The 20,955-nt window shown below is 55.1% G+C and overlaps 2 protein-coding genes across 4 annotated transcripts in view; one reads left to right on the forward strand and one right to left on the reverse strand.

Annotated features, from left to right (window-relative positions):
* LOC116624400 (MHC class II transactivator-like) overlaps positions 1-5,569 on the forward strand; it is a 37,412-nt gene extending 31,843 nt beyond the window's left edge. For all 3 annotated transcript variants that reach the window (XM_032392241.1, XM_032392242.1, XM_032392244.1), the window contains 5 exons: positions 868-954; positions 3,055-3,138; positions 3,305-3,388; positions 4,074-4,171; positions 4,646-5,569. In XM_032392241.1, the coding sequence (XP_032248132.1) occupies positions 868-954; positions 3,055-3,138; positions 3,305-3,388; positions 4,074-4,149 (331 nt within the window). In that variant the 3' untranslated portion in view covers positions 4,150-4,171; positions 4,646-5,569. The remainder of the gene's footprint in view (positions 1-867; positions 955-3,054; positions 3,139-3,304; positions 3,389-4,073; positions 4,172-4,645) is intronic.
* A 2,809-nt stretch (positions 5,570-8,378) lies between these two features.
* DEXI (Dexi homolog) lies at positions 8,379-20,733 on the reverse strand. Its single transcript, XM_032392240.1, has 2 exons — positions 19,794-20,733; positions 8,379-9,039 (listed from the first exon to the last, which is right to left on the reverse strand). Exon 1 carries the CDS (start codon positions 20,227-20,229, stop codon positions 19,942-19,944), a length of 288 nt encoding a protein of 95 aa, XP_032248131.1. The 5' UTR covers positions 20,230-20,733; the 3' UTR covers positions 8,379-9,039; positions 19,794-19,941.
* Positions 20,734-20,955: the final 222 nt, after the last annotated feature.

Consider the following 20,955-nt stretch of genomic DNA (forward strand, 5'->3'; position numbering starts at 1 on the left):
TATTTAAAAAAAAAAAGGAGCACCTGGGTGGCTCAATCAGTTGAGCGTCCAACCCTTGATTTCAGCTCAGGTCTTGATCTCAGGGTTGCGAGTTCAAGCCCGGCGTTGGGCTCAAAAAACAACTGTCCTGGGTTTTGGGAAGTGGATGGATGTGATGTAGGAGGATCTGCATGATTGTTTACTGAACGTAGAGGGGATCATCAAAGTCTGTCCACGCTCTGCTTCGTAACTGGGCCCGGGATGGCAGCAGGGTTCACTTTGGAATTTCCTTGACTGTAGGACATTGAGACTTGCCCAGTAATTTATAGTATTCTAGGTGATGCTGTGGGTAAGCTAGATCCTCTCTCCGCCCCCACCACTCCTTTCTTTGTCCCTCCCTCTCCTACCTTTCCTTCCTGTCTTTTTCCCACCGACTTAAGTATCGAACACCTACTATGTACTTGGCATTGATGTAGGTACACGGATACAGCAACCAAAAAAACAGACCTGCCGTTAAACAAATAATATGAACACGTATTCAGTTCTAGTTGGGAAATGTGGTCCAAAGGGAAAAGAAGGATGCTATCAAATCATAGAACAGGTGTGGGGGGGCGTGACCTCTCTCTATTTTCATCCTCACCCCCACATCCCACGCAACCAAGGGCGGGACAGTATCTTTTTATTTACTAAGAATCAGCATGTTACCCACAGTGCTGCTCACAGACTGTTACCCACGACTCTCCTCGAGGTAGATAGACATGTGTTTGCTGCTCAGGCCACCCTGTGGGGAAGTGAAAGTTCCCCAGCTCTGCCCCGGAGTGGGTGGGCATGGATGGGGAGGGGCGTGAGAGTTTGGTCCTGAGCCCCCCCCTCGCTGTGTCCCTGCAGCTTGTCACAGAACAGCATCACCGACGTGGGCGCCTGCAAGCTCGCCGAGGCCCTGCCCTCCCTGGCTGCGTCCCTCCTCAGGCTGAGGTGAGTGGGCCCCCCTCACCAAGCTGGCGGGCTGGGGGAGGGTGGAGAGCCACACCACCACCCCACACAAGAGGATAGCAAGGGCCTGGGGAAATGCACCTGACAAACCGGGCAAGTTGCTTACTCGTTTGGAAAATGGGTACCATCCCAGTGGCCTATGGAAAGCGCTTGGCGCAATGCCTGGCTCTAGTGCACAGTAAATATTGGTCTTCTTTCCCCAGGGGATGGCAGGACTGAGCCTTTTCTGGAGTGCGGTGGTGTTGGTTTCTAGAAGCTGACCGTGCATTGGCTGCCTTGGCTGGCCCTTGCAGCTCACACAGTGCCTGCACTGCCACCTTCTGGTCGGCCTTGGCATAGCACTTTTTGCTTTTGATGACTTCCAGCCTGCCTCCCTGGTGGTCCCAGGACTGAGGAGGGGAGTTCAGACCAGAGCCCCAGCCCTTCAGCTCAGCCTTGCCAGCTCTCTTCTCTCTCCAGGCTTTCCTACTCCTTCCTCAGCCTTCATCCCCTGCCAAGGACAGCCAGAGCCACATTCCCAGGGGAGATGGTATCTGGTTCATCTAGTTATTGATGCATCCACCATTTATCGTTCCAGCCAGGGTCACCACGTGCAGCTGTATGGGTTGTGTATTGTGCAAATCATAGTCTATGTGATTGTCACTCCCCAGAGTTGTGCAGGGCATCTAATTACCTCTAATATCAACCATGGGCCAGTACTTGTGCTAGGAACTAGAGATTCAGCTATGAACAAAACAAATATTCCCTTGCTTTCAAGCTTCTTGCCTAATAGATAAGCACATGTACAAACAAAATACTTTTAAATAGTGATTTGTACGGGGGAGGAAACTAACAAGGGCCCAGGAGGGAACAATGGGGAGTATTGAATTCATCAAGGAGGTCAGGAGACCCCCTTCCATGGGAGGTGCTCAGGAACAAGCATTCCAGGAAGAGGGAACAGAAGATGCAAAGGCCTTGAGGTGGGAAAGAGTTCTGTCTTTGCCAGAAGGGCCACTGTGGCTGGCTAAAGAGAATGAGGGACAGCAGGTGGGAGATGAGGTGGGAGAGGTAGGGGAGGCCAGAATATGCAAGGAGACCCTCATAGGTCCGGAGAGGGCTTTTGGAGTTTTTCCATTGTGAATGGAGAAGCATATGGGGCAAATGGGGGCAATATCTGATATGACCGACATTTTAGAAAACACTGCTAATTAAACCATGACATTCATTGATGATCAGACACATCTGGATCTCAATGATATTCAGATGTGAACATGTACATCTTGGCATCGATGAAATATGGGAAGAATCCTCTGTCTGTGGGAGGAGGGGGAAGCCCCCTGGATTCTAAGACCCGCTGCCCCCAGGAAGGAATTGTAAAGCCTCCGCCTGGTTCTGGCCCTGGTCCTGGCCAACCTGTGACATCAGGAGATGCGGGAGGTTAACCTTAATCTGCTTTGCTGCAGTGTAGACCTGCTGCTTTTACATGCAGCCCTGCAGTGTAGCCCCGAAGCTGAGTCATGGCAAAGTCACGGCCTTGAAATGAGAACCTCGGGAGCACCTGGCGTGTTAAAGGGATGATTGTTACTGAGTGTACAGCTTCATCTGGCACCGGCAACACCCATCGTTTTATGTACCATGCTGCTCACGGTAGCTGTGACCACACCGAGAAACCCGTGCTGGCCCAGTGGTTCTGGTTTTTTCTCTCCCCTACTATTCCCCAGTGCTGGTCATGCCATCTACGGTAACTCATATAACCATCACCATCCCCCCCTTCTCCCCCTGCCCCAGGGGGTAGTAATAACCACAGCTAGGATTTAGTCATTTCACGTGCCGGGCTCTGTTTTGGGTGTTGTACCAGCATGAACTCATTTACTCCTCCCTGCGATTACTCTATCGTGCCCATTTTCTGGAGGAGCAAACTGAGTCACAGAGGAGTTAAGTAACTTGCCAAAGGTCACACAGGCCACAAGCCCCGGAGCTGGGATTTGAACTTGGGAAAATCTCGGCCAGGAGTCTCTGGGCCTCAGGTTGCCCCTCTGTAAAATGGGGCAGGGATCTGGCTGGACGTGGATCCCCATGGGCCCTGACCTCTGTTTCTGGCAGCCTGTACAATAACAGCATCTGTGACATGGGAGCTGAGAGCCTGGCACACGTGCTTCCAGACATGGTGTCCCTCCGGGTGTTGGAGTGAGTGTGGACAGTGGGTGGCAGGGGTCTGGGGCTCGGGGGGACTGCGGGGTCTCCTGCTGCCAGGCTGGGAAGGGCTGCTTGTCGAGAGTGCGGGGGTGGCCTTGGTCGGGGGCTGGATGGCCCCGAGTGAGGGCCAGGCCCCAGGATGGGTTTCTCTCCCCAGTGTCCAGTATAACAAGTTCACGGCTGCCGGGGCCCAGCAGCTAGCCGCCAGCCTGAGAAAGTGCCCTCATGTGGAGACATTGGCGTAAGTCTCGGCCCCCCATGGGTGGGGGGCCCCCGGCTTTCCAGGGGTGCAGCTCCTGTGAGCCCTGAGCTCAAACCCCGCTCTCGCCCTCACCAGTGTGGGAACTTGGACGAGCAAACTTTGCCACCCTGGCCTCAGTTTCTTTGTAAAATGGGAGTGGTAATATTTACCCCCAAGCAGTTTTGTGAGGTTCAAGTTAATCTTAGAACAGTGGCTGGTACCTGAAAATGCTCAATGTATTAGGGTCAACGATATGAAATCACTTATATTCTATTATTTTGGACCTGGCAAATTTGGCCATTTCATATGGTTCAAACTTATGTGTTATCCCATCACTATGGTGTCTGATGTCTGGTATCAGTACTTTAAATTCTTCCAAGGCACTTTCACCTACATAATCCCTCGTATCTTCTAGGGTAGAATTTATAAGCCCCATTTTACAGATGAGGAGAATGAGGCACAGAGAGGCTAACTAACTTTTTGGAGGTCACACAGCAAGTCAGTAGTAGAACCAGGTCTAAAGAAAGAGGTCTTGGGGCTCCTAGGCCTCTGCGATCCCTATAACCCCACACTGGTCTGGTTCTGCCAGGTGGGAAGTCTCCAAGGGTCTACGCTGGGTGGTAGGAGAGAATTGGGGCCCCCTTCTCTCCTCTAACCTGGCCCCTGCACGCTGTACCCGTTGTAGGATGTGGATGCCCACCATCCCGTTTGGCGTCCATGAACACCTGCAGCAGCTAGACTCACGGATCAGCCTGAGATGAGCTCCGTGATGCCCGGGATGAGGTAACCGAGGTGGGCTTGGACAGGGAGAACTGGGGGTGGGGCGGGGCGGGGGGCGCTGCTGGGTGAGCACCTCGAGACTGTGCACCACCTGGGGCCTCCACCTGTAATTGGTGGAGGTGTCTTTACAGGTTTTGGGGACTAGGCCCTGAGCCTCCTGCCTGTGGCCAGGCGTGGAGAGGTGGGGGAAGGACGGGGGTGGGGGGATGGTCAGCCATCCACAGCCCTTAGTTTGGGGAAGAGCTTCCCTAGAGGTCCCCCCAGCCACCCCTGCCGCCTGCCCTGCATGGTCTTCATAGGAATTTGCTCTACATGTTTCTGTGCAAATGACTGTCCCCCGACTTCTGTGCCTCCCCAGCCTGTGATGTCCCCCTCCTCCAACTCCTCCTCATCCCCAGTCTGGACAGCGCTCTGTCCATGTGTCCAGCTGCCCCCTCCTGAAGCTCTCTGACCCCGCCTTCTCCTGACCTCTCACAGCATGTTCTCTGAGGATGCTGACCACGCTGGACCTTGAACTGGTTATCTGTGGACACAGTTGTTCTTGGGCCCATGAGCCAAGCAGCCTGGCGCCCAGCCCTGCCAGCTCAAGGTCGGCCCCCACCCAGCCGCGGGAAGGACCTGCTCTGCGGACGGACCTGGGCCCGGCTCCAGGCCCCCTGCGGGGCCCAGGTCGATGGCACCCCCGGCAGATGGGCTGGGCGCCCGGTGGCCGCTGCAGTCCACCCAGAAGCACTGAGGCAGGCCCTGCGGGATGCTCCCGACAGTGGTGACCAGGCCGGAGCGAGGGAGCAGGGCGGCCCCATCTCGGCGTCCCCAGGTCCCTGCTGGCCTGGGGAGAAAGCACTTCTCCACGCTGCTCTGCTAATAGGGCACGCTTGGTGCTCTGCGGACACCAGCAGCCTGCCCCGCCTGCTCCTTTCCCAAACTGTGACAGGCAGGGATTCGATGGCAACTGCTTTGTGTCTGCAGGACTCACTGTTTTTGCACTAACCTGGTTGAGGCCAAAGCTTGGCCTGGCGCAGACACACTGGACTTTAGCTGGAAAGAGCTGACAGTACACTAATGGAGGGGGGAAGGCCTCTCAGCCTTCATTTCTTGTGTCGTGTTTCACTACATTATAAAGGGCTCATTCAGTTTCACAGGTGTGTCCACCGTTTGAGTTTATACCGTGATTACCGTTTTGGGGCGCCCACTGTTCGGTTATCGCACACATCACAAACTCCCCCCAAGATGCAGTGACTTAAAACGACTTTATTCTGCTCCCAGGCCGGTCATGTGGGCTGGGCTCAGTGGGCACGGCAGGTCTCTGCCCCACTCCGCGTCAGTGGGGGCGGCGTGAAGTCTCGGGGACTCCATGCCGGCTGGGGGCCTGGGGCCTTGGTTCCTCTAAGGAACCGACAACAGAGGGGGAGCCTCTCCACGTGTGCTAATTTGGGCTTCCTCATTGCATGGCAGCTGGGTTGAAGGGCGGTCACCCCAACTGGAAGAGGGAGATAGAGACAGAGACCACAGAGAGAGGTATCCTTTTCATGACCCAGCCTTTCGAGTCACATAGCACCTCGTGCTCCATATTCTTTGTCCCGTGAGACAGGGGCCGTGGCTCTCCTACCACTCCCCACGCCCCCCGGCCCCCCGGCAGAATCCACCGTGGCCCAAGTCCTGTCTCTCCAGAGAGGATCTTCCTACGGCATCCCAAGCTTTAGTGGCGTATTTGTTATTTGGGGCTCGGCAAGGTTGATGCCCCGTAAGCCTTGCAGAGGGGATATTTCCCTCTGCCTCTGTCTGACTTGGCGTTCTAACCTGGGAGCCACTTCTTAGTCGAGCCGGCATCTTGCCTTGGCCATGCTGAGCCTGGAAGGGACCTGGAAGCTTTGCTGTCCACACCGAGGGCTGCCAGCTCAGCTGGTGTTATTTTTACTGGAGCACGGCCTGCTTGGTCAGAAGTCCCAATTCGGGACAAGCTGACTTTCTCCCGGCGGCAGCTCTGTGGCACCAGCCCTGGTACCCGGTTCCCAGACTCTCCTCTTCCCAGAAAGTGGGGGTCAGGGGTCAGGAGGATCAGAGGGATTTGGACCCAGCTGCCGAGTTGGCAGTCCCTGTGGAGAGGGATGTTGTCTTCTGCCTTGGCCCCGCTGCGAAGGGCACCGGGCGTTCTGACCCAGGCTTGGGTTTTAAATAGCATGGGCATCATTCTGCAGGGACTCCCGTGTGTGCAGCCACAGGGGTGAGTGCCCCTTAGCCGGGTGGGGAGGGCACCATCCAGAGATGTTGTTCCGAGATGACAAACTGTAATAGTCAGAGGCCATGGTTATTCGTAGTTCTGACTTATTATACGATAGCTACCATTTACTAAATAAGGTGATACCTGTAAAGTGCTCATCACAGTGGAAGGGCTATAGTAGGTGTTCAGTAAATATTAGCAACCACGACTTTGTGCCAGTACCACATTAAGCCCTTCCTGCTCAAAGGGACCACAGCCTAGGGCCAGCAGCAGACTCCAGAGCTAGACCACGTGGGCTCAGTGCCCAGCTCACCACTTGTGCAAATTACTTTTCTGTGCCTCAGTCTCATCGTATGTAAAATGGGCATAATTACAGTTTCTTCACTATGCAGAGATTCAAGGAGTTAAGACACTGACAGCAAGAGCCTGGCATACAGCTCAATACTTGCTAGCTGTCCTTGTTATGTATCAATCTGTGCTTTGTTCCTGCCTCTGCCTGGAATGTTCTTATCAGGCCCTTCATATTGGACAACTTCTGATCCTGTAGGACTCGGTTTAAATGACAGCTCCTCAGGAAGGTCTACCAGACCATCCTATTAAATAGACACCCCGACCCCCACTCTCCAAACTGGTCATTGGTTTATTGTTTTCATGCTTATTTGTTGTGGTTGTCTGCTCTTGTCCTAGGACGTGAGCTCCAAGAGGGCAGCTCATTTGTCTGCTTTGTTCATTGTTGTGCCCTCCGTACCTTGCAAGGTGCCTGAACACAGTAAGTGCTCAAGAAACGTTTGTGGAATGAATGATCCTCACCACAACTCTGCTTATGTGCTTTGTTCATTCCACAAATATGTAGAAGACACAGTGGGCTACTCAATAAAATGCTCAAGGTTCCTGCTCTGGGAAGTCTTGTATTTTAGTAAATTAGAAAAACTCCCTGGGCAGGGCTGTGTGGTGTGGTTGGGTGGTCTGTGCACTGCACAAAGGCACCTGAACAAGGGGGCAAATGGGGGTTGCAAACCAGTGTGGACTCTGCTTGCCAAGCTGTGAGTCCTGATGCGGAGCGATGTCAGCCCAGCGGGACACCTCTGTAATTATTAGCACAAAGTCATCTTATGAGGTACGTAAATTATTGTCCCCATTTCACAGATGTGACTTGCCTAAGGCCACACCCCTGTAAAGGAGGGAGTCAAGATGCCAACTCGCCTTTTGGTTTCCATGGAGGGGTGGCTCTCCATTGGTACAGGCACAGCATGCTGGGATTGCTCTCTGAGAGCCATTTGCTGGGGGGGGTGGGGGTGGGGAGCGATGCCCAGAGGAATAAACTAAAAATAAACTAAATAAATCCTGCTTCCCCTCAGGCCTCTCCCCCATCAGAAACCTCTCCCTTCGCCCGCTCACCTCTTTTCCTGGGCCTCTCAGATGTGTTCTGTTCACAGCCCTTGATGCCCTTTCTTAGCAGCACAGGAAGACAAGGGTTTCTGGGGCTGTTTTTTTTCTCTGGAGTTCTGCGGGGGCTTGACCCTCCCTCGCCTGTGTCCTCACCCACACGACAGAGCCAAACATTGTGCCTTGTGTAACTCGGTGTACGTGAGGGTGCTTTGAGAAGCATCGGGCACTGTGCAGAATGAGAATCATGGCTATTTTCTGATGAAACTGCAAGTCGACCCAACTTCACCCATTCACCTGCTCCTTCCCTTCCTGATTCCCTGCGCTGTGGGCACGCAGGGAATACCGCGCCTCCCGTATCTCTGGGATCAGGGCCACTAGGCCTTGGCCACCACGCCCCACAGCCTGGCCCTGGCCTTTCTGGCCTGACCCCCCGCCAGCCTGGCTTGGGGGGAACTCTCCCAGCCCTGCTGGGTCACAAGCCGGGGAGGTCCTGACTCTTCCACCTTTTGTGGAATGTGAGGTCCTGCCTAAGGGCTCCTTTCCCAGATTTCCAAAAAAAAAAAAAAAAAAAAAAAGAGGCAGGGCCCCCACAGGCTGGAGTTGCATACATGTTTTAATTGAAAGAAGTCAGCCTCCTAAGTATTGCTTTTACAGGTTTATCAACATCAAGTATTCATACCACTCACATTTTCAAAAATACTTCTGGCCAGAGGAGCAACGTGGCATTCCCCCGGCATGATGTATCAGTCCTGGCAACTTGATGAAGAACAAGCAACTTGAAATGAGTAAGTCACACCCGACCCTCAGCCCCTGACACGATCTGTGGCTTCTTTTCCTTCTGACTTACTCCCTGAAATAGTCACTGCATCTAAGACCAGCCTTGGGCCCAACCCGACCGGGCTGGGGGCTCCAGTGGCATCAGATGGAGCTGGGAGTGGCTTCCGTGTGTGTCCGCAGTTTGAAGTATCCTCTCGAAAGATTAAGTGGGAGAAGCAGGTGCAGTCGGGGATGAAGAGCAGGGAGGCAGACTCTGGCTGGGTTCTTGTAAACATCCATCGCAACTGTGAAAGGTCAAAAGCCAAGGCAAGGCCATGTGTGCGGCGCTGCGGGCGGGGGAGGTCTTCGGATGCCCCTGCCTTTCCCCTTGGGCAGGGGCAAAGGCCTTCTGGGCCTCCGCTCTCAGTCTCAATCTCTCCGCCCCACCGTCCTGGGTCCGGACGGAAACCTCTCTGTTGGCACGGAGCTTTTGGGGGAAGCAGGCCTAGCGAAAAGGGAAAAGGGGTGTTACCAGCACGAAAGCACTGTCCCGCTGTCGCCCATTTGGTGGTGGCCTTAGGAGGCTTGGGGCGGGGCAGGGAAGCCTTCCTCCAACCCTTGCATTCGGGAACCATCAGAAATCCCAGACGCAGGCTGGTCGTGTTGTCCTGCAACTTTTATGAACTCTTTTTTAATGAATTTGCCTGATTTCTAAGGGCCCTGGACTGGACAGCCAGTGCAATTTTCACTTGGGAGAGGAAGGATGGTCCATTCCTGGGAGGGAGGAGGGGGATCCTGGTACCTGAGGAAGGAGGGCAGCGTGCTCAGGGGTCACCCAGGGCCTGCCGGCCGATCTGAGCCCCAGGGCTGCTGAGCAAGCTCGGGTAGCGGGCAGGGCTTGGCAGCACCACCCACTTTGCCCGGAAACTGCTTCGCAGGCTACCGGAAGGCTGTGGCCACAGCCAAGCGACTCAGCAGCCCCACTGCGCTGGTCCTCCCAGGACATGGCATCATCCACAGTGCCTGGCCCCTCGGCTGGTCCCCATGTCCCATACCCTTCACTTTACGTGTGTAGCTGGGTGACAACGAAAAATGCACCCTCACCCCATTTCCAAGGGGCGCCGAGGGGGCAGAACTGCTTCTACTGAGAACCATGCATCTCCCCAAGGTTCAGAGAAGCCAAGTGACCTGAGTCACACAACTGTGACAGGCAGAGCTGCCACTGGACTGGTGGCAACGGTAGAAACCATCATAATCAGGCAGCTGCCACCCCCTGAGCTTTTACTATGTGCCACGAGCCCCAGGCAGAGGCTGCGGGTGCCTTGCTCCGTTCCTTCTGCTCACCCCTCCAGGGCATACCGACCTGGCAGCTTCCACCTGCAGGGACCTGCCTCCAAAGCCTGCTTGGCCCCCAGGCTGCAAGTGCAGGCAGAGCCAATGTCTCCCGAGAGCTGCCTTCCAACCAGTGATGACCAGGAAGGCGGGGGGTCAATACCCCAGCTCCTGCACCCTGCAGCTGAGTCTCCACCTACCCTCGTCCCCGGAGTTCCTGAGCAGGACTGAGCTCAGGGCTGCAGTGGTGACCTACTGGATGACAGAACCCTTTCCTATCTCACCAACCCACTCCGTACTGGTAGTTCTGGGATCACCTCCCGAATACACGACTTGCACTTGAACCTTGGTTCCGGGGTCTGCTCCTGGGAGAGCAGACCTGAGACAGAGCAGTACCTATATCATGTCATTCAGCCCTCCTAAAACTCCTGGAACGACACATTATTATGAGTCCAGTTTACAGACAAAGACACTAAGGTTCAGACACGGTAAGTAACTTGTCCAGGATGCTCAGTTCTCCAGGCTTTCGTTCCACTGGAGATTTTCAGCACTACCTAATTTCATACCTCCTGCATGCCAGGTCCTGAGCTGGGTGCTGGGGACCCCACGATAAATGCGGCCATGCTTTTGAGACACAATCTGGTGAGCAATCGCAGCCCAAGGTAAGACACCCGACAGGAGGGAGCACGGGGGACGGATGGAGCCCAGAGCCCAGGCAAGGCTGTGCATGAAGAGCATGCCAGGTAGGGGGCAGGCTGGTGACAAGGGCACAGCAGGCCCTAGAACCCCCTAGAGTTTGGTACGGGGAAGGAAGCAAGAAGGTAAACCATGGTGGACACACAGCTGGAGAGGGGAGGAGGGGCCAAGTCAGCCACGTTTCTTGTGCTATCTGCCAGATTCACCTTCTAGAGGCCAGCTGGGAACACATCCCTTCACTGCTGAGACCCTCCCTGGCTCCCACTGATGACACAGGCCAAGTCCTTGCATCCTGGGGCCCCAACCCACTCCCTACTGGACCTGGCATGAGGGGGAAGCCAGGGCTGAAGCCAGAGCACTGGTGAGCTCAGCCCTCTAGAAGGGCATCTATGCCCCCCCACCCCTCCCACCAGGAATCCCCCTTCTGCTGACCTCCCTCCAAGGAACTCCTAGGGTTCCCTGTGGGGCCAGTGGCGGTGCTCCCGAGAGCAGGGCTCACTCTAGAGATCTCCAAATCAGGGGTTCATACTTAAGCCCACTTCAGACTTGTGTGGCCTGGGTATCAGAGAGCACAGAATCACCCCCAGCATGGGGACCCACTCCTCTCCCAATCTCGGTGTCCGCCACCAGCACGGAGTCCAGACGAGCGTCAGTCTGGCCGGAACGTGTCTCCGACACGTGCCAATCTCCCATCTGACCAGGCCCAGGGCCCCACAGGCGCCGGCTCTAGCTGGATCCACTACTGTTCTCTGTTTTCACCGTGCTATCTGCAGGGTCACCTTCTATTTATGGCAAGTGATGCCAGGTTTCCACTTCTGATAGTAATAGAAAGTTCCTGTCCTTCCAGAGCATCGTTTCACTTTAAAAAGAGCTCGTTTCACTTTAAAAAGAGCACTTTATGAACTCTTTTTTAATGAATTTGCCTGATTTTGTATCAAGGACACAAATGAGAGTTCAAACAATAGAGCAGAAATTGCTGACAGTGTCATATGGGGTTTTGGAAACCCCGATCAGGGTTGGTCCCACTCCTTCCACAAAGGGCCCAGACAGGCCGGGGACCTGCCCTAAGTCACAGAACAAGGTGAGGACAGCCCCGGTCTCTGTGTCCTTGGCTGGAGGATGTCCTGAGACCACTCATCTGTGCCACCCACTGTGGCTGTTAATCAATCCCCTTGCTCCTTAACTTGCAAGTCTGGCCTCACAGCAAACCCCCCAATGAGAATCTTGAGAATCTCAGTAACAGGCGGTATTTCTCCAGCACTCTACACTTACCTTGTACTATCTGCTTTAACTCTTGTCCTAGCTCATGTATTCCTCAGAAAAACCCTGGGTGGCGGGCGGGGGGGGGGGGGGGGGGGGGGGGGGGGGGGGGGGGGGGGGGGGGGGGGGGAGGTGGCCAAGCAGGCTCATCGGGAATTTCAGATGGGGCCCAGAGAGGCTTCAGTAAATTGTTCAAGGCCACGCAGCTTGCAAAGGGCAGAGGCGGGATTTGAACCTCTGGGGTCTGATCTTCGGTTCATCTCTTTCCTCCCAGGCATCCTGGAGATGCTGCAGCTTGCAGAATCCCAAGCAGTGGGCTCTCCGACCTTCTAATATCATTACAGCACGACAGACAATTCATTAGCCGTTGGCTTTTTTTTTTCCTTCTTCTTTCTTTCTGAAACTGTAACCTTTCATTCCAGGCTACTCCCAAGAGCTGGACAGAGGAAGTGGCCGGCTGACTCATTTCTGTCATTAAAGAATGACAGCTGGGCACTCGATCCACTTTAAGCAGCAGCGTCTCGGCTCTATCCCTCCGGGGAGAGTGCCTAGGTTGGGATCGGCCCTTGTGTCTGAGGGGTGCTGGCGGGCGATGCTCTGGACAGAGAATCTTGCCTTCCCACGGTCCTCCTGGGGGGCAGTCAGGGCAAGGCCTATCTGTGGGAATCCTGGCTCTGTCCCTTCCTCGCCGTGTGACCTCAGGCAAGTTATCTCTCTGGGCCTATTTTCTTCATCTGAAACAGAACGGTGCCCACCTCGTTGGGCTGTTTGTTGTGAGGATGACATGAAGTCACGTCAGTGGAGTGTCTACAATACACGAGGCCTCGGCACGCAGTGGTCCCTCCCCTCCTTCCCACCTGTTCCCAGCTAGCAAACACACCAGGCAGGGGGTCTCCTCAGTGCTGGGGGGCCTTCTGAAAACAGTAGCCCTGTCGCCCTCAAAGACCTTGTGTGCTGGAAACCCATTGCTCGCTCCTCTTTCCCATGCACCAACCGACCAATTCAAGTGGCTAAAGACAGATGTTACCCAGGGCCAACTGGGTGTCCACCGTGGTCTCAGTGATGGGCTGTGTGCAGAAGGACCTCTGCCTCAGCTAGTCCAAGAGTTCACGGCTGGAGGGGGATGGGAAAGGAGATGCTGCCCGGCTGCCTGCGTCCCTGATGGAAGTCAGTGTTATGGAGGAACAAGGATTGGTTTCTCAAACCCGGATTCGGCTTTACATGTCAGCTGCTGACCCTCACCAGCTATGGGTTTTGTGAAGATTCTTGGTTCAGAACATGTCTCCAGCTGGTCGGTGCCTCAGACTCAGTGAGGCCCTTCTGAAGGGTCAGCGTTGGCCCAGGAGTCTTGCCACATCTAAGAACTGCCCAGGCGATGATTTATTTATTATCTTCAATCAAGGCACCTTTTTTTTTAAACTCCAAATTTTAAAAAGAAACCTTTATGTCACTATCATGAATAAAAAACAGAATCATTTCGGGATGCCTGGGTGGCTCAGTCGGTTAAGCGTCCACCTTCGGCTCAGGTCATCATCTCAGGGTCCTGGGATCAAGTCCCGCATTGGGCTCTCTGCTCAGCGGGGAGTCTGCTTCTCCCTCTCCCTCTGCGCCCCTCCCCTCCGCTCATGCTCTCTCTCTCTCTCAAATAATAAAATCTTAAAAAAAAAAAGAAAAAGAACCACAACAGAATCATTTGTCATAAACAGAAGGCAACGCTAAAAACAAATATGATGAAAATGAAACCATTAGCTCTAGCCAGATACCCCTGGCCCGCAAGACTGAGCCCGGGTCTGGTTTCTCTGGTCAAAGGGAGAAGTAGCAGGTGCCCAAGAGTGGCAGGGCACCGAGAGCCTGGCCACACTCTGCTTCGGGGGCCTCACCTGTGCCAGAGGACCTCACTCGAGGAAGCACTGGGAACGTGGCTAGGAGGCCCAACTGGCCACCTCATAGCTGGGTATCTGGGATGAGTCACTGAACGTCCGCAAGCCTCAGTTTCCCTCCCTGTATAAGGGAGCTAATGAGCCCTGCCCTTCCTGCTTCGTGGATAATGTGGATGATGCTTTGGGGAAGCTAGGAGATGTGGGAGAGGAAGTTATTTTTAACCACCCAGCCAACTCCCCTGCCAGGAAGGAATCCCAGGAATGAGGCCTTCCCCGTCCAGGGGTGCCTGGAACTAGAGCTTGCTCCCAGCCCCTCCCCAGGCTGGGAGCAGGGAATGGCAGCTGTGATGGCACCAGCATCCCCTGGACTCACCGGGTACCAGTTATCATCACCCTGGGCTGCTTCAAAAAGCAGAGGTGAGGTCCCAGATCCCATCCCAGATCACCCTTTGCCTTAAAGGCACAGCCACATCCTCCCTGGTAATGGGCCCCCAAGAGGAGGAGGCGAGCACCCGAGGAAAGGGGAGACTTCTCGGGCTGAGTCTCCTCTGCGTCTGACACACCATCAACACAGCACCATTATTAAGGGCTACACGCCATTCTTTTAAAAATAAATTCACATTAAAAAAATAGATTTTTGAAAAATGAAGTACTACAACTAGTGGATTTGATCATAACTACAAGTGATAAAGGGAGAAATAGTGACTTCACAGCGGGAGACCCAGCAGACACCACCTTAGCCAAGCCATCAAAGTTAACCTCACCAGCGGTGGAACAGACAGACGTCATGGGTCTCCCAGATACCCTAAACTCACTTCTCTGTGGGGCCCCTGCCAACAATGCATCATCTGAGCCTAATCTCAAGAGTAAACATCAGATAAACCCAAATGGAGAGATAGTCTACAAGACACCCGACTCGTACTCCTCCAAAATGTCAATGTCATGAAAGATAGAGACAGAGTGAGGAGGTCAGGATTGGAGGCAGCTTGAGAGACACAACAATTAAGGAAAAGGGTTATCTGGGTGATGGGATCTGGGACCTCAACTCCGCCTTTTGATTGGGAAAGGTCACTACTGGGACAATCTCACAGATCTGAAGAAAGTCACAGATCAGATTGGTCCTAGGCTTGCATCGGGGTTAAATTTGCTGATCTCGACAATTGCACTGCGGTTATGGAAATGAATGTCCTTGATCCAAGAAACTATACAGTGAAATATTTAGGAGTAAAGGAACGCAATGTCTGCAATCGCTTTCAAATGGTTCAGAAAAATAGCTATACATATATGTATACGTGGATATACACACGCACGTATATAGTGCGAGCCCACATTGCCTACGTGAGCAAATGTGGCAAAATGTAAATCCATACAATTGGGGACTCTGGGTGAAGGGTATGGGGGACTTCTTTGCACTCTTCTTGCAACTTTTATATACCTGTGAAGTTATTTCAAAATAAAGTTTTATTTAAGAAACTCAGCAAAAAGGAGGGAGATCTACGTAGGAGGCCTGGCAGAGCCATGACCACTATTCCGAGGTAGGATTTGGGAGCCCCCTCCTGGACCCCCCCTGCAGCCCCTGCGAACCCAGCACTGGGTTGGGGGGCTCAGCTGTCTCACACAGCTTTGCTCCCCTGGCCCCTCACTCCTCCTTTCTGGGCCTCAGCTTCTTTATTTGTGAGATGGGGATAATGCTTCCTGTCCCTTTAACTGTGATCTGGATTTCCCACATGCAGGCTAAGCTTTCAGAAGTTCTGGGGGAAAGACAGCAGGTAAATCAGGACTACCAATGGTCAAGTTGAGAGGAGCCCTTAATTTTTTCGACACAAGGACTGTGAGGGTCTTCCTTGGATGAAACCTCCAGTTTGCGTAACTCGGAGCCAAGGGAGCTGAACCCCTGTCATCTCAGCTGTCTTACAGGGGCAGCAAGCACCCATGCACCCTGTGGCCAGCACGCTTCCAGGTGAACCTTGTGCTAGGACAGAGCTGGAAGGTCAGCCAGGCCTGGGGTGCCCATGCCTCTCCTCGCCACCATCACCTGTCTCTTGTCTGGACCACAGCTACGGGAGACCGCCTGATTCCCCTCATCTGCCCTGACCGCTCTCCTTCCCCTCACTCCTGGCAGGAGCTCCACCAGCTGCCTGTGGGATCGCCCATGACTTCAATCTATGGTCCACGTCCCTGCAGAAGGTCTGGGTTTCTGAGCAGGGCGGTGACATGCCAGCCGGGGTGTCCTGCTGCCGTCTCAGGCTACAGACTGGAATGGAGGGACCGGGGCAGGTGGATCAGGAGCAGCTGTGGCCCCAAGTCAGGACCCGAAGCCGGGAGACCTGCAGTAAGTAGACTGATGGGTCTGGTTACCCTAGCTCTGTGTCTGAGCTACTCCAGGCCCCACCAACTCTGGCAGCAACGTTCTGCAGGCTCTCCATTTCCAGTGCAGAAAGGCTCTCCCCCACAGCCCTCCCTCTGTGCCAGGAACAGCGACAGATCAATCCAGCTGCTCTGCCTCCGCATCGGAAGTGCTGGGATGTGAGGACTCTCCCTGGCTCCCGGGCCAGCCGCAGTGGCCCTTTCTCCTGGGAACGAGGGAGCTCCTGACTCCCCACTCCCTGCGCCATGGCAATGATTAAAACTAAGAAAATTGCAGGCCACGGCTTGCTCCACAGGGCTCCAGATCTCTTGGACTTTGGAGACCACAGGCAGTGGGAAAGCAGTCCTGAGGGTCCCAAGCCAGGAGGGCAGAGTGGGAAGTCTGTCCCAGTGGTCCACACTTGAACCCACCCAGCACTCAGGCAGGCAGTGGCTCATCATGGGTTAGAAGAATTCATGCATGATTGCACGTGCAGGTTTATACATTTGCAAGAGCCTGAGTGTACACACTTTCCATTATATCTGACTGTTAATGCTAGCAGTGGTTAATAATATATCACTTACTGTACACAGGAAGGTCTGCGAGCTGTACGTGTATCTCACTTAATCCTCACAACGAGGAACATTGCATTACCCCCACTTTTCAGAAGAGAAAACTTACACAGAGGGAGATACGGAACATGCCCAAGGTCACAGCTAGGATTGGGATTTGAACCAGGTTCTTGCTCCTCATCCCAACCCTAATACTGCCTCCTTCGATAAGTGCTCAACAAAATTGGGTGGACCATACTGTGTGGGCACATACCCAAGACAAAAAAAGAGAAAGAGAGCAAGTGAGTGCACCTTGAGATCCACCCAGGCCCCACTGCCTAGCATGCCCCACACTCTTAGTCAGTGCTTCCGTGACCTTCTCATGCGTAACACGAGAATATGTTCACATGAGAACAAGCCAGAAAGAATGAGATCTGACTACTGATGTTCTTCTGCTTACAGAAAGGGGCCCAGAGCTGAGGCCCATTTTTAGAGATTTCCCAAAGGCTTCTCCCGCTGCTGGCTACCCTTCCCCTCCCCCAGTCTGGGCTTCCCTGGTCCTGGGGCCAAGAACGCCCCGGCCTGGCTTCAGGACTGGGGAAGAAGGAATCCTGTGCGTGGTTTCCCCACTTCTTCAGGCTCGAGTATTGCCCCCAGTCCCCGGCCTCCCTACCTCCCAGCTCGGGTGGGCCCAGGCACTCTGACAGCTTTGCAAGGAAAGGTGTCCCTGAGACACACTTCCTGGCTTTTCTGTGCAAACAGCCTTTGCTGCAAAGTTTGTCGAAGCATTTGGGCTTCAGTTTTTGGTTCAGAGTCTGCCAATGTTTTCATTTGGAAGGGGAAGTGTTTCTGTTGATGTGGTGAAGAGATAAAATAAGACATTCTTCACCAAGTTACACTGTCTGAAAGTCAAGCGCTTGGCTTGGAGGCAGAGATTCATTTTCAGATCTGCAAGGCCTAGCACAGGGCCCGGTAGAAGAGCAGGCAGAAGCAAAGTTTGTTGAATGGCTGACTGAGTGAATACGTAAAGGGCCTAGAACCAGGCATGGTCAATGGTCAGTACTCAGTCCAGGTTTTGACTATTTTTCACAGGTTCTACCTTTAAAAGGTGTTCTCAGTCTGTGTTTCTCCCTCTTCAGCAACCTTGCCCTATCCAGGCCCCCATTACCTCCAGCCCGAGCAACTAAACAGTTCCTAACTGGCTTCCTCGCTTCTGTACTTGCCCCGACAGCCCATTCTGCCCACAACTGCCAAAGTCATCTTTGCAAACTGTGAATTGAACTGGTGTCATCTCCTGCTTCAAACCTTCTGATGGCTTCCCATTGCTCATGGCCGTGGCCTCCCAGGTCCTGTACGGTCGGCCCCCACCTGCCCCACAGACCTCTCCTGGGGTTGCTCTTTAGCCACACTGGCCTCCTTTTGGTTGCTGCAAAAACCAACTCTCCTACCCCACAGCCTTGGCACTAGCGACTCCCTCTGCCTTGACTGGTTTTCCCCAGATCTTCAGTCTGGCTCCTGCTACCAATTTAGGGCTCAGCTCAACTGTGTCATCTCCTCAAAGAGACCTTCCCTGACCCCCCCTTCTAAAGCAGCCCATCTCTATTCTTCTGCTTCGCTCACTCAACAGACATTTATTGAGTGCCTACTAAATGCCAGGTGCTGTTCTAAGTGCTGAGAAAGCAGCAGGGACTCAATAGGGATGCCCAGGTCCTTCCTATATGTCCTCATGGCTCTCAAAAAATCTGATCATCTTGTTTGGGAATCTGCTTGTCTTTTCTCACCAAGGGCCAGGAGGCCACAGCTAAGTCTCTCTTGTTCACTGTGTTCACCCACTGGGCACAGTACGTACTCCGTAAACATTTGTTAAAAGAACGGATGGATGGATGGATGGCAGGCAGGTAGGTAAGGAGACTGGGTAAGTATGCAGGGCAGCTGACCCACTCTCCACCTGGCACTTGGTTCTTGCTAAGGTCTCCCTGAGCTCAAATGAAGTTTTATCAAAGAAATCTCACTGTCCCCCTCTCAGGGGGAGCCCTCAGCCCTCAGCACTACCACCAGCAGGTCCTGCCCCACCCTGCATTCCCTCTGACTATGGTCATCTTGGCAAAGGCAGGCCACAGAGGGGAGTTAACTCAGCCTGCTTGGCGTAAATGGCATTAGTGTCCGTCTTCTAGAAGGAGCTCTTGTCACCTCAGTATCCTCCCTTCATTGCCATTCAGGCCCTGTGCCCAGTGACACTGCACATAGTCCAGTGGAGGGCTCAGCCAAAGAGTGCCTGCAAGTCCCATGAACCTTCACCAGACCCAACAGCCTGCCTACCTCTCTCTCTCTCTCTCCCATCTTGTTCAGCTGCCTCTCTTCCCAGCTCTGAGACTTTGGCCAAGTTCCTCTCCTTCCTGGACCTTCATTTCCCTCCCATCAATGCACAAGGTGGGGCAGGACACACAGCTTCCTGGTCGCAGCCTAGAGGCAAGACTTGAACACCTCAGTGCAAAGATCCTGTGGTCCCTACTCCCACCAGCCCAAGAGCTCCCTGAGGCCTTGCAAACACTGCAGGCAAAGCCAGCCCCAGCTTGCCTGTCTGCGAGAGCAACCTGCGAAACTGGCAGTCCTTGCAGACGCAAGCTGCATAACTGTCGAGCTGGGGCACCCTGAAACCTGACTCCCAAGTAGCAGCAAGCCCAAGGCCAAAAGTAAGTGCAGACTGCTGAAGGAGGTTTCTCCTCTCTGATTCAGCGGGGGCCCCACCCAGACCCCAGGGGCCACAGGACAAAGGTGGTCACTGCCTGGCTTGCTACCTCTCCTGACACTCCAAATCTTTATCCTTCCAGGACTATGGGAATCCCCAGAAAGCCAAGGTCACCATCAAGCCAGACTGAGGCAGAAGGGAGGAGCTGACAGCTCTGCCTCAAAGGGATCTGGGTGCAAAGGCACTTACAAGCTGTGGCAGTAGGTACCATGGCTAACCCAAACACCCCTTAGGCTCTGCCTCCCTTCCCCTCTTCAACAACAACTGTCACCTTCATCAGAGAAAGCTTTCCAGCCCCAACTAAAGGCCTAAGAGGGTCTGGCCATTGCTGGCAGCCCAACAGACCTCCAGAAGCCTGAGGGAAGGGTGTGTGTCTGGTCTGGAGATGTCACCCTCTTCGCCAGCGCCCCCAACCCACCCTCATCTGGAACAGAGGGCACTTACAGGTCTTGGAGGCCGGAAGCGGCCTCGTCCTGCGGATCCCATCCCTGGCCCGACGATGCCCCCAACCAGCAGCGGCGGCATGATTTGGGCGGCTGGTCCAGGCCGAAGGGTGCGGGTCGTTGGGGGGAGGGGAGGACGGTAGCCAAGCCTACTCCAAGTAACCATCGAAGACATCGAGCTCGGAGTCGGCATCGTAGAGGCCTGAGCCGGGGTCGGAGAGCACTCCGAGGTCCACGAGCGCCTGGTCCATGTCCTCGGGCAGGAAGACGAGGCCCACGTTGAGGACAATGTACTCCATGAGGAAGGCGTAGTACAGGATCAGCACATTGACGAAAAACAGGCCCACGTAGAACATAGAGGGCAGCAGAGACGGCGGCACGTAGGGGACCAGGGGGCCCAGCGCGTCCAGGTGGGCCGCGACCCGGGCGCCGGGCATGCAGGGGGCGGCGAGGGCCGCGGCCCGGCGATCCCAGCGAGCTCAGCCGCTGCGGCGCCCGGGCGGCCGGCAAGGGGGCAGTTCAGCCATCCAGGGGCGCCCCGGGGACTGGACCCAGGCGGCGCTGGGCCCCGCCGGTGCCCCCGCCGGTGTGCGCCGGCCTCTGCGGACGCGCCCCGGCCCCTGAAACCTGCCCGGCGGGGTCCACGCACCCCAGATGTGCCCACACGGTCCTCTCGATCTACCCGGCGGACAGGCAGGCCCTCCCCCTGAGATGCCCGGCGGCTGCCCGGCTCCTCCGACGCGCCTCGTTCGCGCTCAGAGGCCCTCGCAGCGCCGGCGGGGACCCCACCGCGGCTCAGCGTCGAGGGCCAGTCCCGGCGGCGGTCTCTCCAGCCCCGCCCGGCAGTTCCTCGAGCCACCTCCGCGCCCCCGCAGGCCCAGGGTCCATGGCTGCGGCCGCCGCGTCGCCCTCCTGGTCGCGTTCCGAGCACCGCCTCCGGAGCGGCCCCGCGCCCATTGGCCCGCCGCCCCTTGCCCGCGCTCATTGGCCCGCTCAACTCCCGCGCTCATTGGCCCGAGCCATCCGGGGGCGGTACCGCTTCGCTCCGCTTCTCGGGGGCGCTGGCCTCTGAGCTGCTTCCCGGGTTCCGGGCTCCGCCCAGGTCTCAAATCAATTGGCTCTGCGAATCCCCCAGGGAGTAGCGGGGGGGGGGGGGGGGGGGG

This window comes from Phoca vitulina, unplaced genomic scaffold (assembly GCF_004348235.1).
Source record: "Phoca vitulina isolate PV1807 unplaced genomic scaffold, GSC_HSeal_1.0 scaffold66, whole genome shotgun sequence".
Classification (NCBI taxonomy): domain Eukaryota; kingdom Metazoa; phylum Chordata; class Mammalia; order Carnivora; family Phocidae; genus Phoca; species Phoca vitulina.

Excerpts from the sequence above, each read along its gene's own strand:
- DEXI (XM_032392240.1), bottom strand. The coding sequence starts at position 20,229 with ATGCCCGGCGCCCGGGTCGCGGCCCACCTGGACGCGCTGGGCCCCCTG.